The sequence below is a fragment of the Cottoperca gobio genome, unplaced genomic scaffold, assembly GCF_900634415.1.
Source record: "Cottoperca gobio unplaced genomic scaffold, fCotGob3.1 fCotGob3_70arrow_ctg1, whole genome shotgun sequence".
Classification (NCBI taxonomy): Eukaryota; Metazoa; Chordata; class Actinopteri; order Perciformes; family Bovichtidae; genus Cottoperca; species Cottoperca gobio.
In genome coordinates this window covers 380,001-391,635 of record NW_021167062.1, presented here as the reverse complement: position 1 = coordinate 391,635, position 11,635 = coordinate 380,001, and the positions used below count along the sequence as shown (strand labels likewise).

The window sequence follows — 11,635 nt, the reverse complement described above, 5'->3', positions numbered from 1 at the left end:
TCTTACTTTCAAAACTGTCAAAAGCAATACGAAAAAAAAGTTTCAGGAGCAAATCAAGGTTCATACCTTCCCTGAGTCCCTGATTGGCTGAGGAACTGTTGTTGACGTTGGAAACGACCAACCCTCCCTCCTCAGATTGCTCCAGGGTCAGGACATCGGAGAGACTCCTTCCCCTGCGGTGTGACGGCTGTAAACAAAGACATTTTATGTCACTTAAATAAATATTTTACAAAAACAAGCATGCCTTAACAGGTTGAGCTTTTAACATTTCAACTGAAAATTGAAATAGCACGTAATGTTTTTTAGATGTAGATGTTTCGTACCATGATCCCTGTGTTTCTGTCACAGTGGCATTGAGAAATCCCCTTTGACTAACCTATAGAAGAAAATAAAATGTTTAGATTTACAGCAGTTCTGTACACATGTATGGCATACAGAGCAGCTTATGATTTACTTTATGTTTGCAACACGTTAAAGCTTCGATTGTATGGCCTTCAATGATCCAACCTCGCAGACAGTTAATATCATACAATAAGTACATTTACTCAAGTACTTTACTTAATTACTTCACTTACTTGTACTTTACTTGGGAATTTCCATTTTATGCTCCTTTACACATCTACTTCACTACTTTTTGGAGGCAAATATTGTACTTAAAGTGCACTACATTTATTAGAGAGCTTTAGTTACTTTGCAGATTTGGATTATTAATGTAAAATATAAATCAACTAATACATTTTGACATATTACTAAAGATTAGGCTACAAAACAATATTTTAAATAATTACTTTTAAGTACTGCAACATTAAATTGATGAAGATTGGAATATATATTATAAAAATATTTATTCTTGAAATTTGCCATTTTGCATAATGAATACTTTTACATTTGGTACTTTTAAGTATGTTTTAAAGCTAATACTTTTTACCTTTTACTTAAGAAGCAGGACTACTCAAAAGAGTATTTTTACACACTACTTCTTTCTCTACAAAATATGATAAAACTGGTATATGGATGGATTTTCATATAACTTATACTGCGTAACTTCTAAACACCTGTAGTATCGCAGGGTTTCCAACAGGTTGAGAATTTGTTTGTGTTTTCAATCCACAGCATAAAACAGTGCAGCCTTTTTGTGCTCTTTCAACTAAGAAGCTATTTTTTCCAATCTGCACTTGAATGCAACACTGTGGGAAACACAAGTCTGACCTTTGAAAATACAAGAACATAAAAAGATCTTTGGGTGGGGCGATTCTACCAACTAATACATTCTATGTATGACAAACCGTGGTGTTATTTTATTACAGTTGCAAGAATCAACACACGATAATGCTTTTAGAAAGCAACGTTTAACAGCAGAAACAAAAGAGACTTTTTTGAGTTACATGTACAGGCATTGCAGTATGTTTTAAAACTGTTTATGTCGACATTACAGATCTTATTTCAGAATAAATAAAGATAAATACTATGAAATTGTCACATGAGTTAATTTTACTGACGATTGATAAATAATCAGCACCGATCAGTCTCACTGTTTGACTTTATATGTAGGTATTTGAGTTAAGGCTTTGAGATAAACCAGGAACAGGTTTATCGGGAGTGCTGCGAACAAGAGTGCGGTTCTTGGGTGTTTCCTTTTTAAAAACAAAGTCAAAGTGACCACACCCAGCAGCCAGACGAGCGGGAAATCCAGACGAACAATGACCAGATCATGTGAAATGATGAGCTGGAAGAATAAAACTTTGCTGCATTCAACACAAACAGCAACATCCAAATAAAAGTATGTATATTAAGATTTATCACATGTAACACTTCATTTATATGAATTTTAAAACAAATGCCGAATTTCTCCACCATTCACACTTCAGTGTGTCATGAAAAGCAACACATATTCAATGTTGATGCAATATCTTTATTATCTCAATATCAATGTGATATTTCTTAATTACGTTCATCTCTTTTTAAGAGAAATCATCGTTAAATATAGAGCAGAATTTAGTGTTGTTGTCGGACACATTTAGTTAAAATCTTGGTCAACATTCTTTCTTTCCCACAAATGTTGTCGTCACACAATTACATGAAAAGACAAAACGATGTCGTATGAGGTAGAAAAATCATCTTATATCCTAAAACAAATGGCGGTAGTTTTGTATCATATGTTTCCTGAAAGAATTGTAAAAATCTCCCACATTTACTGAGTGAAACCAAATACTAATATCAATCAGATCATTGGCATTTAGCTCTTAGTACACGCGGCTCCAAAGCAGAAAAGGAGGCAGGCGATTTACTACCTAAAAGGTTGCGTATTACACTTTTTACAGGTAAGCCAAGGTGCACCTGCCTGCAGTTGTAAACGGTAAAATGTTCGGTCAGTAGCAGCTGAATGCAGATTAAAAAAAACCACTCGTTAGATATTTAGTTTTTCATTAGCAGCACAACATTGTGAGCAATCAGCACATTTTGTAATTGGGCAGCAGAGGGTTGGTAGTTTGTAATAATAGGACGCACACATCACGTGCAGAGCAGTGGGAGTGTAAGCAAAGTCAGGCCGTCACAATGAACTCACATAACCTTTTAAATGAAACATGATTTCTAAATAAATACATTATGGGTGTTATGATAAGAGAGGAGTAGCTGAAAACGAGCTGTGTGCAAGAAAGAGAAATAAAACCTTCTTATAGAAACATTTTGCCTGCTGGTTGAACTTTAGAGTTTCAAGTTGTATTTGTCATATGTAGGTTAACACAGGGTCAACAGTACAACGAAATGTGTGCGAGAGAGACAGCATGTCAGCTCAGCAAAATCAGCTCAATTAAATGATATATATACATGAAATATTTTAAAATATCTACTATATACAATTGAGCTAAACAATAATTACAAAAAATAATACTAAGTAAAAGCTCCCTGGATGATGTCGCCTGAAACTGAAACACTATCACCCAAAACCTGCACCCTTAAGGACCAAGCAGCACGCAGCAAAACTCATGAATGAGACTGACCTCAGGGTCCATCAGGCAGGTGTTTCGGCCTCTGTGTTGTTGACGCTGTGTTGCAGAGTTCCAGCAGAGTTATGAGTCCATGCTGTTTGCACTGCAGGTCGTGACTGAGGAGAGCGGCTGCAGGCGGGCGCACGAATACTTCACCTGAAGCAGACAAACAGGTTCCACCTTAAATGTCCCTCCTTCGTTTAACTGTCAAAATACACCAAAATACATTCACTCACCCTCGTGCACGTGCAAACACACCCTCGTGCAAACACACCCTCATGCAAACACACCCTGACTACCACACGCCTGCATCTCATATACATATGGAACACAAACACACCACCGCAGAGAACAGTACAACTTCAATCTCTGACACATTTATCCTCATACGTCAACACATCTGTTCCTTTAGTCTAAACACACACACACACACACACACACACACACACACACACACACAAAGTGAAAGTACTCGTTATGCAGAACGACCCATTTCAGAATAATTCATATTACTGGATTATAATTATTGATGCATTAATGTGTTCATCACCTTCATGTCGCAGCAGGTAACTGCAGAGCTAACTACTTTATGAACTGCTGAGTAGCTTAAAATATAACACATCAGAATTAATACGTTTATTTATATTTTGTATCAATAATCAGAATCTGTAAAGTCAATAAAGCTATTAAATAAATGTAGTGGAGTAAAAAGTACAACACCTCAGTGCACTCAGGGTCAGCACTTGAGCTGAAGACATTGTTAGGTGAGGCGTTCAGGGACCTTTATGCACCAGGGCTGCATTATAGGTATTTATCGTGTATTGCTCTTTTTCGTTTTGCACTTTAAACATGCATGTCTCTTTGTATGTTGTTACATGCCACTGCTGACAAACACACATATGTTAAAGCCAATGCTATAGTTGAACCCTCGACTCTCTGGGATCAAGATAGAAGAGGAAAACATAAACCAAACACTCCCCGCTGATTATGTGATAAGCGTGTTAACATCAGAAAAATGCTGAGGGAGCGGCAGGCGTTCACTGTGAGTCACTCTGGTCACACAAAGCGTTCACACAGTCGTTATGTAACCTGAAAACAACTGAAACAACACAGGTGTGACAACAATTACACAAGAATCTGATTTATTACGAGTACTTTAATTATAAACCAACTTTGTTGACAAAACCAAATCAAAGAAAAAACTAAAAGGTACAAACTTTCTCAAATGATTTATAGGTGATTAAATATCATCACATTGCACATATGGAAGGTTTAATGTTTACAGCGGCTCTAAACGGTTCAGTATAACAATGCACGTAGTAAACCAGCGGAATATGCAATATATCAATTTGATGGTCAGTATTAAAATCTGAATCCGCAGCAATTAGTGGATTTAAATAACATTCATAGGCAGCTATTTTGATCATTGTTAGGAGACATTTTTCAAGAAAAAAGCCAAATATTTGATGTTTACAGGTTCTCAAAACAAGAGAATTTGCTTCTTTCGTTTGGTTCTTCAGCGTTGTACTGAAGGATTTTGTGACACAGGCTTGTTTCCTTAAGTTTTACAGACCGAACACTTAATTGGTGAAAACAATCATCAGTTGCAGCGCTAGGTAACAAACTGTATGTCCCTAAAACATATGTATTCAGTATAAAACAGTCGGGGGGAAGTAAATGAAGTCACAGTGTTTGTAACGGATACACAGAACGTATAAACACACGACACACTGAACACAACTAATTCATTATGAAGACATTCTCTCCGGTTATAAAAACGATCTCAAGTTTTTCTAAATAACAAAAACCTTGAGACTTGTATCCGAAACCTCAGCAGCTGTTCTTTTTGTTTTTGTCAACTGTGAAAGCATAAAAACAAAACATTACAATTAAAAAGGGAAACAACAGATAATAAGTATGTAAGTTATAAGTTGTCAGTTTGTTTCGGAAAAACGTTCCAAAGTTAAGGACATTTAGGAGCATCGTTGATAAAAGCTCCATTCACGGTTTTCTCACTTTGGGTTTAATTGTGAACGTCTAATAAACTAGCAGCTGTGAGTTCATCAAAAAACATATAATTTAAGTGATGACTTCATAATGATATAATTACTATTACGTGAATAATCAGCATCTTTTAGGAAGGGAACGGCTGCACGTTGGCAAAATATCTAACGTGAAAAGATGCTTATTTGGTCGCCTTGTTTATGTGAGATTTGTAAGATAAAAGAGATTGTTATAATAACTTTATGACAATATTGATAATTTCTCTCAGCTTTGCAGCCATGTAATTATTTCTGTAACAGTAATGCAAATAAATGCATTTTTCCTAAAAAATGTAATTGTAAGAAACCGTAACTAATCCATTTATTGACGGCCTACAGGTAAATGTCTCAACAGAAATGTAGAATTGTTCATCGTCAGCATACAGTAGCAGCAATGTCCATTTTATTCTCTGAAGATCAAAGAAACGCGCATATAACAAAAAAAGGCAGAGGACCAAAACAGCTTCCCTGAGGAACACCAAAACACACCGTTTCTCATAATCTCTATGAAATACAGGCTAACTTCAATCCAGATGAAGCTGATCTGAGTTTTATTGTAGTAGTACGCTACCCTAAACATCCTCTGTGTTGTGATTAACACCGAATGTCCTCAGAATATTGCTTTTAGTTATAACAGCTCAATGTTTAGTGCCTTGCCTCGGAGCTGAGGTAGCTCAAACAGAGCAGGTATCTTTGCCCTAAATCCGCGCTGCTGCCACTGGATGGATGCAAAAGTGTAAATTAAAACACTTTATCAAAGATAGACCTTCATTTAAACCTCGTTTTACAAAGAAAAACTCAAGATAAGTCATTCATATACAGGAATCCCTGACATCTACAAAAACTTTACACGGATGTTTCTTTATACAACAGAAGCTCCGGGTCGTAGATAATTCTTACTCAACTGAAATAATTTCTACAAAATTAATTAATTGTCTAAATAAGGGTCACAATTTAAAAGCAGCTAACCTCAATTAGAATTATTTCCAAAATATACAAATACGAGTGCAAATGCTGACCCCCAACAGTCAACGCAGCTGGTTCATCGGAGCCTGCGGTGGATGCGAGGCCTGCGGCGGATGCGAGGCCTGCGGCGAATGCGAGGCCTGCGGCGGATGCGAGGCCTGCGGCGGATGCGAGGCCTGCTGACAGACACTTGTAATGCATTTAAACAAATCTCAGCAGGACAAACTGGACAAATTGCAGTGCAAATGTATTGATGCATAGCTAAAAATGTCCCCATATAGAAAAGATAGCATATACCATTAGACGCTCAACTGTTCTATAATTTAAGCTTTTTTTATGTTATGTCGACAAAGTAAAACTGCTCCCAAAGAATTCGGGCCTAGACGATCTCCTGTTGGGCTGTACCAGCTCCATTAGGCCTGACTTATCATTTGGGTTTTATTATTATCATATTATTATTATTATTATTATTATTATTATTATTATTATTATTATTATTATTATTATTATATACACATAGTATGTTTCTTTTTTTGTTCTCCCATTGTCCAATGTCTTTCCTTAACTAAACCTTTATCTTGTCTAACATCTGTAAAGGTCTGTTTGAAACAGCCCTGATGATGCAACGCTGTTCGATTGATCTTGTGCTACATTGAAAAACTATAAATAAATAAAAATCAAGTAAAAAAGTAATTCAAAGAAAGTTTAGTTTTTCCTTTGTCAAAAACAAAATGTAGGAATTCAGGAACATTTCAATTAATGATGTTTCAGCAGTAAAATAATCAATTAAAAGAAACTAAATGTCAGAAGGAAATAAAAAGATAAAACTTCCCACTCCTCTGCGTCAACAGCAGGAAGGTTTTGCATTAACGCGTTCTGTAAAGATTGTGCGTGAAGGACGGCGCAGAGAAAAGGCAGCGAGTTCCCAGGATAGAAATATAGAAATACATATTTCCCCCTCCTTCCAGTGTCTGTTTCGTCATCTCACGGTCCTCTCCAACCGACCAGCCTGTGGAAGATGGAGTGGTCAGTTTGGCAGAGAGCAGCCGGGGTGTCGAACTCCACCACCTTCCCAGAATGCATCACCAGCACCCTGTCGCAGTCCATGATGGTGTTGATCCTGGAGACACAGAGAAACAATAGATCTGTTCTCAACATTAAAGTAAAGAATGAGCCAAGAGTAAAATGACATCTTGAAACACAAAGATCTTTCACCTGTGTGCGATAGTGAGGACCGTCTTGTCCTGGAACTTCTCTCTGATGGTCTGTTGCAGCAGTTTGTCCGTCTTCTGATCCACGGAAGCTGTGGCTTCATCAATACACAGAACCTACACGAGGGGAGACACATTTAGAGGGTGTCCGGTGAGCCAACAAGTTATGGCAGGAATTACTGAGAACGATGGGAAAAGAGATAATAAATGTACTTTGTGTCAGAGACTCAGTCAACACCAATAATATATATGATAATTAATATATATATATATATATATATATATATATATATATATATATATATATATATATATATATATATATATATATATATATATATATATATATATATATATATATATATATATATATATATATATATATATATATAAGATGCTTTCATTGTGTCCCCCGCTGCGTCTCACGTTCTGTTATGTTCAGTTGTAAGTCAACGCTAAAAAACGAACATTGAATTAGAAAGGGACTTTTTTGTTCTTGTTCTTTGTTCTTCTTTATTATCGATTCATCTTTCAATTCTTTTCTTAACTGAGTCGTTGTTTGGTGTGTAAATAAATCGGGAAACATTTCTTAAAATCATTAAATGTTTTGTCTGACAGTTTAAAACCAAAGATGTTCAGTTGACTGCAGTTAAGAGACATGTTCACATGTAAGCAGCTGGAACCAGTGAATTTAGGATGTGTTTTTATTTTATTTTAATTCATTTTCTGTCAACTAAAACAATAATTGACGAACTTTACAGCTCTCTTAGCTTTCTTATTGTTACATTGCCTTCATACACATGAAACACAAAGTTATCCATCAGTAACTGTTCATTTAATCTCCTTGATATCATAGTATCATCTCGTACATCAGAGCTGGATTAAGTTACTGCTGATGCAAACTGATCATTCCCTCCTGCTGCTTCACATTAACAGCATCGACTCAGCGCTGACCTCCAGTGTTGCGTCCACAAACGCACTTCTGGTGCTTTTTCTTTTGTTGGACAGTTTTAGATATTGCAGGAACAAGAAAGAGTCAATGAGTAGAAGAGGAGCTGGTGAGCTGCACAACGCAGCCGCTCACCAGCTCCTCTGCTGGGGGGGGGAAACTACTCGTGTGCAGCTTCAAGTTTATGGCGCAATGGAAAAGGTCAATCAAGGATTTCTCAACACAACACGAGTTTGTTTGGTTGGACTGTAAACAGACACACTTTTCTAATAAAGCAAAAGTTTTCTCACTGGATTGAAATCTTAATTTTATACACAGGTATAGAAATAAAACTGCATCACATGTTAAAGGAAACAAATAGAATACGATAATCCCTGGGAGGGTCTCACCTTGGCCTCGGTCAGCAGAGCTCTGGCCAGACACAGCAGCTGTCTCTGCCCCACAGAGAAGGATTTCCCCCGCTCTCCGACTTCAGCCTGCAGACCCCCTGATTGGAGCAGATATATTAATTAAAGAGGTTCCCTGAATCTACGTCACTCTGGAGCACAAACACAAACTCAGCTGCAGCACGTCACCACTTTGTTTAAAATGTTATAGTGCAAAGCAGCCCGCTCTTCTCCACCCTCTCATCTTTCCAAATGCTCAGTTAAAGTAAAAACGTGCAGGAGGAGGACGATGAAAAGAAGCAGAAGTAAGAACATCGTTCCTATAACTACATTTTATGGAACATAAACCAGCGTCCTGTGATTGACGTGTTCTGGGTGGAACCTTCCTTCACATGTTTCCAATCATAAAATCTTTTGTTACCGAACAGGAATAATGAAGGGTGGAGTCGGTCACAACAGACACACCTCATGTTAAAAGCATCGCTCTGCTCATCCTGAATTGATGGCCTCATAAATAACTTCCTGGTCACATCTTCTCACAGGTTCAATCCTCTCACCCATCCTGCCGACCACGGAGCTGAGGTGGCACTGCTCCACCACGTCCAGCAGCTGCCGGTCTGAGTGTCGCCCACACGGGTCCAGATTCTCCCCGATGGTCCCGCTGAACAGAAAAGGGTCCTGAGGAATTATGGCCAACCTGGACCTGCAGGGGGCGCCACCACAACACACACACAAGTGTCAACTTTGACTTGTTGGCGACTGTACAGCATCCTCAGACTCCACATCAAACTATAGATCGTGTGTAAAGGATCATCCGGCTGTTAGAGTGCAAACACATCTCTGTACATGCACAACATAACCTCAGTAGCTCTGACTGATGAACTCAAGCTTCTAATGTCACTGATGTTCAAGTCTGCGTTCTGAATCTTACGTGGCTGTGAGACAAATTCAGGTGCTTTCGAGCTCGCCACACACGTGCAGTCTGCGGTGCGTCTGTGGGATACATTTTGGTGACGATCCCGGAACATTTTTAGATTTCTTTTGTGCATTTTAAACATTTGTTATGAATTACTGCTCTCGCATGACTGAAACCAGCTGGACGTTAATGCAGATTAAATATTCTAAACATTCACAACAGCAGAGATTTAACACATTAGTAAGAAAACTGAGCACATGCAGATAAACTTTCTCTCTCAGATCGTGTTGGTTGATCTGTTTCTAGCGCCTGAGGCCCACCTGAGCTGGGCCAGGCCCACAGCGCTGATGTCCAGCCCGTCCAGGAGGATCTGACCCTGGTTCAGCTCCACCATGCGGAACAGGGCCAGGAACAGCGTGGACTTTCCGGAGCCCGTGCGTCCCACGATGCCCACCTTCTCCCCAGGTCGCACCACCAGGCTCACCCCGTCCAGGGCGTTAGGAAGACCGTCCCTGTAATTCAAAACCACGCCGCGGAAGTCCAAGCAGCCGTGCTCGGGCCACGCCGGAGGCAGCTGATGACGACACAGAGAGGGCGAAGTGAAGACACATTATTACATCTACAGTACACACATCTGGAACAAGGTTTGTTTTACTGAAGCTGAACACAGAACAAAGTTCTGGATTAAATGTTGCCTGAAAATAACTTTTTCTTTTATCATCGTCTCGTTTTTAATCAAAGTTATTTACATGTTGTTGCAAAAATATTAAAAGTTATAGCAGCCTGAAGAAGTTTGAATCAGGCGTCACGATCATTGCAACGGTTTAATGTGGATACTTTGTCATTTTAGTTTTCATCTTGTGAAGTTAAAGAGGCAGCACAGGTGTCCAGATGTTCCACTGACAGGCTGCTGACGGGTGACGGACACCTGACAGGCTGCTGACGGGTGACGGACGCCGGATGTCCCCGAGGGGCTGCGAGCCGAGTTGCATGTAACGTTTGCTCAGCTTGTTATAATATTTAGTTTAAAGTTGTAAACATGTGTTCATTAATCAAAGCTCCTGGCAGAAGACATTGTGTACACAACTCGACTTAGACATTTGAATGCATTTAATGAGATTGACAGTCGGGTTTGAGGCAGTGGGTCTGACCTGCGTGTTCTGGTGCTGTGGCTCGGTGGGAAGCCCGGTGGAGTACTCCTCCGTCCTCTCCACACTCACCAGCTGCATCTCCGTCTGAGTGAAGCCGTCGATGAGGCCACACAGCAGGTTGGTGATGGACAGAGCGTAGGACAGCGACAGACCGACCAGACCTGCAGCAACACACATGTTACAGAACCGACCCGGTTACTACTGCAGACGCCAGACGGCTGCGGACTCACCCGGATCCACAGAGTGAAACTGGTGCTGGACGACGGCGATCGCACCGAGGCCGGTTACCACAGCAACGCCAATCAGCTGCAGCCGGATGCTCAGCCACTGCATGGCAGCGTTGCTAAGGAACAAGCAGCGCTGGTTCTGCTCCAGACGCCGGGCGATCTCCTCCTCAAACCTGGAACAACAGATTGAGTCCTTTAGCCCTTAAAGGCTGAAAGTTCTGTCTATTGTCATCAGATATTTAAAACAGCGGTCTCTATGAGGCTCTACGAAGGTCCCGTCTCCCACCTGGCAGAGCTGCCACTGGCCCGGATGGTTCCCAGCCCGGTCAGCGTCTCAGAGAAATGCGAGTAGACGGGCGACAGAGTGACGCTGCACATACGCTTCAGCTCCCGGGAGGTGTGTCTGTAGAAGTGCTGCGTGCGGTAGTAGACCAGAGTCAGGGGCAGCAGGAGCACCAGGACCCAAGGGAGGCCGTAGCTTATAACCACCAGCATCCCCAGCAGACCGAATACGTTGGCCAGCAGGATGTTCAGGATGAACGGCAGGCTGTCGTCCACGGTGTACAGGTCCGAAGAAAAACGGTTGAGGATGCGACCCATCGGGGTGGTGTCGAAAAAGGACACCGTGGCCTGAGAGGAGGATGCAAACAGGAAGTTAAGATCGTTAACTTTTAAATCACAAAAACGTCTTAAAGCTGTGGAAGCCCAGAGAGGCTCGCTGATGACTTAAGACTCAAGTGTTTGTTGTTGTAATACTCACTCCAGCCACAAGAGGCAGAAGTCACGACCCCGTAAAG

The 11,635-nt window shown here is 40.3% G+C and overlaps 1 protein-coding gene across 1 annotated transcript in view; it reads right to left on the bottom strand.

Annotated features, from left to right (window-relative positions):
- Positions 1–4,106: 4,106 nt before the first annotated feature.
- The window catches only part of abcc10 (ATP-binding cassette, sub-family C (CFTR/MRP), member 10), a 19,813-nt gene continuing 12,284 nt past the window's right edge, over positions 4,107–11,635 (bottom strand). The window contains 8 exon segments of the mRNA XM_029428341.1: positions 4,107–7,118; positions 7,214–7,326; positions 8,548–8,645; positions 9,102–9,247; positions 9,781–10,034; positions 10,612–10,772; positions 10,842–11,011; positions 11,125–11,468. Of these exon segments, the coding sequence (XP_029284201.1) occupies positions 6,983–7,118; positions 7,214–7,326; positions 8,548–8,645; positions 9,102–9,247; positions 9,781–10,034; positions 10,612–10,772; positions 10,842–11,011; positions 11,125–11,468 (1,422 nt within the window). The 3' untranslated portion in view covers positions 4,107–6,982.